This window comes from Mercenaria mercenaria, chromosome 6, assembly GCF_021730395.1.
Source record: "Mercenaria mercenaria strain notata chromosome 6, MADL_Memer_1, whole genome shotgun sequence".
NCBI classification, from domain to species: domain Eukaryota; kingdom Metazoa; phylum Mollusca; class Bivalvia; order Venerida; family Veneridae; genus Mercenaria; species Mercenaria mercenaria.
In genome coordinates, this window is record NC_069366.1 from 19640409 (window position 1) to 19645449 (window position 5041).

At 37.8% G+C, this 5041-nt stretch overlaps 1 protein-coding gene across 1 annotated transcript; it reads left to right on the plus strand.

Moving 5' to 3' along the window:
* Positions 1-239: 239 nt before the first annotated feature.
* On the plus strand, positions 240-3758 carry LOC128557994 (uncharacterized). The gene is made up of 4 exons (XM_053546699.1): positions 240-360; positions 627-1145; positions 1528-1773; positions 2707-3758. Exons 1-4 carry the CDS (start codon positions 240-242, stop codon positions 3756-3758), a joined length of 1938 nt encoding a protein of 645 aa, XP_053402674.1.
* The last annotated feature ends 1283 nt before the right edge of the window (positions 3759-5041 follow it).

Here is a 5041-nt window from a genome sequence, read left to right on the forward strand (position 1 = left end):
GTCGCAACGTTTGTGTAATATCATACTATTTAGCTACTTTAACTGCCATATCAAAAATACAAGTTCACGTACTGCTTAACATTAGATGTTTTAATCTTCGATTCATGGTCCACCTAGGTACTGATTATTAATTCAGACCGTCTGTTCATTTTGCTTTTTATATGTATGTTTTGTAAACCCTGAGTAGAGCAAAACCATATACGTTTACAGATTATCCATGTGTGATCAGCGGCGATAAGATGCTCTTGATAGACCCCCAACAGTCATCGGATAAGGTAAATGCAATGGTGAACCTTGAAGATATTGAACAACTAGAACACAAAGGTCTAAATGCTGAAGCATTTTGGGTAGCTTTAGATGGTATGTTTGGGTTTAACAGAGATTGTGTCCAAAGGGGCTATTTCAGAGGCACAATATTTTGGTTTCCACTTCGTGAAAAGAAGTCAGAGATATCAGAAACCTTGTATGATGAGGAAAAAGTATTGGATCTATTCGATGGCTTTCAGACTGAAGCTTCCAAGAAACTTCAGTTTCTAAAGAAGTTTACAAAGAATTTCTGTGTGTACCATGAGATGAAAACACAGTAAAAAGTAAAGGCAAAAAAACAGAAATTGACGATACCTCAGGTAAACTGAAACAAAGTAGAGCAAAATTCAAAGAAAAGATTAAACTCTTGGCCTCCGATTATAAAGGGGAAGATATTACAGTGGACATTCAGGTGACGATTAGAACAACAATAAACGGAATTTGTGAGTGTGCTCAATGGCAAGTAGTCAATTACTTCGTAGGAAATAGTGCTTCATCTGATTTCAAAAGACTCATACTAGACGAAGATCTCGGATACAGTCCGTATGTTGGTGTGGCATCACCACTGAATGAAGCAAAGACCCGTTTTGAAGGTCACGTGTTTTGTTTTTTACCACTACCACGTGAAGGGTCAAGACTAACGGGGTTGCCTGTACATGTCAACGGGTTCTTTGCGTTGAGTCAAAACAGACATCACTTGAAGTGGGAAACAGATGAACAGAAAGGGAAGAAGATCGACGATAAGAACATCCTGTGGAACAAATATCTCATTAAGGAAGCACTCCCAAGGGCATATAGTAGGTTAATACAATGTGTTGTGGATGTTTCTAACACTCTTGGTAATACTGAAGATTCTTTAGCTGTTGTTTACAACTGCTTACCACTGGTCATCAAGTAATGAAACAAATGGAGAGTACTTGAAACAGAGCTTTACACAAGAAGATTAAGAAACTACTTGTCTTATTACTCAGAATCACAAGAATAAATTGGGTAACCATGGCTGACGCGTCCTTGCATCTTTGACAACCAACCCGAGGATCACAGACACGTAAAGAATGCAGTGATCCGATGTCTTAGTCTTATTGGTAGTTACACGTAGAAAATTCCATCTGAGGCTTTAACAGAATTTGCAAGCCACTATACAGCTATCAAAGACCCACCTCCAGACGCCCAGGCAAACAATTAAGTACAAAAGCAGCAACAAAAACTAGTCCACTTCAGACAAGAAAGAGACCTTTTTAACGTACTTGTGTTCGGACGGAAGATATTACCAAAAAGTCGAAGGTCTAGAACTTCTACCTCTAGCAAGCGGTGGCTGGACGAGCTACAAGTCGCAGCGGGATGTTGTCTACATGTGTACTGACGAAGAAATAGAAATTCTTAAAGGTCTAGAAAAGATTATGGTTATGAAGCCCTCTTCGCTTGGCACACCGCTGTCGCATCATTTGGACCAGATTTGTTCAAATGGTAAGCTGTTTTATTACTAAAACAATTGACTGCTTATATTGATTATACGCCGTCAGATGTACGAAATACTGAGAAATGTGTGTTGGTTAGTTTAATAAATAATCTGTTAAGAAAGACAGAATCATGTAATGCCCTGTGAATTATGTTTCATCTGTCGTACATCTGTGGTACATGTACCTACGTCTTTTTTATCATAATAGCGAATTTGCTACTAATTTCTGTCACGTGTACCCGGACATTAAGATTTAATCTTTTATATCAATAAGCGTCTGAAGTATAATAATACGAAGAGCATTAAAGCTTTACACAGATTAGATTTAGGATACAAAATTTAATCGTTACATTAAAAATGTACTTGTTTAACCGAAATCTAAAGTCATTTTCATTTAGCGATGAAATCTTTTAGAATTCATTAATTTTCAGATCATCAATGGCTTATATTAACTCAGTGTAGTGTCATAACCAAAGATATTCAGTACTGTGTCACAAATTGCAATTTCAAGAAATATCTTTGAATGGGTTAAATTGTTTAATAAAGACATATTGAGCAACCTGTATTGATATCTATCAATATAGGAAACTCTGACAGTTTGCTTTTCGTGAGAAGAATATCCGTGAGGTTAGATAAGGTGATATGAGTTTGAGTATTAGGTCATCCGTTGTGAAACGTATGTCTGTGTATCTCAGCTTTTTAAACAAGATCTAGTTACCAATTATTAATTACTATGTAATTCAATATACCTAAAGACAAATGCAGACAGAAATGTTCCTAAACACTAAGAAAAGTTACGAACCATAAAGTGTACTCTTCTTGACATCATGAAAGGCCTTCTTTAAAATCACCTTCAATTTTTAGAGCCTCTGTAATAAGTCATTTTATAGACCATTTACTGACCAAATAGTGATAATCATAACATCTACTTTTAATTTTAGATCTGTTTCAAATAAAAAAACTGACAGCTTCAGACATGCGACAGTTACTGGAAACGACAATAACAAACCAGCTAGGGACAAATCCTCGTATAACACAAAATTCAAAATTGTCGTTCGCATGGCTTCACCATACCTGGAAATATATAATTGAAAAGAACTATGTATCTCACGTGAAGAACGTTCACATTGTTCCCGTACTGACTACAGGCACATGGGTGTCACCTGAATCTGTTGATTTGATTTTGCTATCCAACATGCTCCTTGTTAGATTAAGTAATAAAGATGAACTTCCCGAAGGACTATGCAGATGTTTTGAAAATATGGGCGTGAAAGTGATAGGCAGCTTACCCGAATGGGTTCCCAGAGAGAAAGTTAAGGCTCACTTTTTTTGGCCATCGCAAAAGAGTATAATAGCCTTGCTAACAAAATTAGGAACAACTGAAAGCGCAGAAGAGACCACTGAAATATTCAATGCAAGATGCAAATGGCAAGACAAGTGTGTTTTAACTGCCTGCCTAGCAAAATGTCATCATATTTTGACAGAAGAGGCAATCGAGTTTTTAACAACACTGACAATCTTTCGCGCGATTAGTACAATAGAAGACACGGGGACAGATACAGCTCTGTCAAATACAAGTTGCTATATAAATGTCAAAGAGCAGTTTCCAGAAGGTGTCCATTTTCAAAATCCATGTATAGCAGCCGACAGTTCAAAGGAAGCCCTACTCTCAACTCTTGGGGCCAGAAAACTTGAACTAGATGAACTCGTTCTAGCAACACTGAATGGTTTCCAAACCGAAGGCGGTCAGAACGCAAATGAAATTCCAAAATTTATGGATTACCTCATCAACAAATTCCATTTATTTCAGACAAATCCCCAAATAATCAATTCGGCTTCGAATATTCCATTCTTAAGGGCTGGCAACAAGCGATGTAAAGCATCGGACTTATTCGATCCATCGGACTGTCGTCTTCAGCACTTACTCATTGGTGATGCTCTTTTACCTGAAACTAAAAAACGATTGAGCAATGAAAAAGTGCGCAACTCATGAAATTTCTATGGCTTTAAAAGGAGACCGACTATATAACATAGACCATTATTCAACAATTACAAGGACACACGACAACATGTCAAGGGAAAATCATAAAGACATTCAGTGCATAAAGAAAGCAAAATCACTTTTAGATTTCCTGCATTCCAGAGGGTCACTTTTGTATGAAAAGTGTATAAATGGTTTGACACTAGCTAAATGTATTAAAACCCTGTCGTGCATTCCAGTAGAAAGCAACAGAGTCCCGCCGTTCCCAGATTGTGTGCATTGGTTTTCTGAGGACAAATATCTTTGCAAACCGTCGGAGGCAGTTGAAACTTGCATGAGCATCCTCGTAGGAGCAACAAAGCCAGTAGTAGCTTGCAAATCAGACAAGGTCAATACTGAATTTGGATGGAAACTTTCACCGGCTGTTATGGATGTCATTTCACAATTAGAAATTGTTAGTAATGCTTACACTGTCCAAAACAGACCAGATATAATGCCTATGATTAAAGCTATATATGAACATTTAGTAAAGCGCCATCGTGAAATATGGCAAAACAGACAAGGCCTTGAAAACGAAAAGCTTGTCTGGAATGGGTCTGAATTTGTCGCTGTCAACAAAGTTATTGTTGCACAACAAACCAATAATCTAGATCTCAATCCGTACTTTTGTTTTGTACCTGCTGAATTTCAAAACATGCAACAGCTTTTCACTTCGTTAGGATGCCGCCTCCAACAGGATTTTCGAGTTTTGATTGAGACACTGCAACAGATTAAAGTGGTTCATACAACACCTCAAGAGGAGCAAACCATCATGCGTGACAGAAATATTGTTTGTAACATTTTGGACAAAATTGCACTGTCTTTCAAACAATATCTGACATCCAATGACGAGTCAGAGATACTAATAATGGTGCATGATAGCAACCCGAAACGTCTTTGCCTTTATCCGCTTTCTGAGTGCACCTATGATGACGATCCTACTTGCTATTTCGAGGATGATGAAAACATTCATCTGGTACATGAAATGGTTTCACCAAATACTATTGAGGCGCTTGGTGTAAAGTCTGTTACAAGGAAGGCATTAATGGAAGCGGAAGAATTAGGTGTTGAGGAGTGGGGCCAACAGGAACCATTGACAACTAGAATAAACGCATTGCTCCGCGATGGTTACACAGATGGTCTCTCTGTTCCAAAAGAGCTCATACAAAATGCAGATGATGCCGGTGCTTCAGTAGTAAAGTTTCTTTACGATGAAAGACAAAACAACGACGCCAAACAGAGAGTTTTTAGCAAAG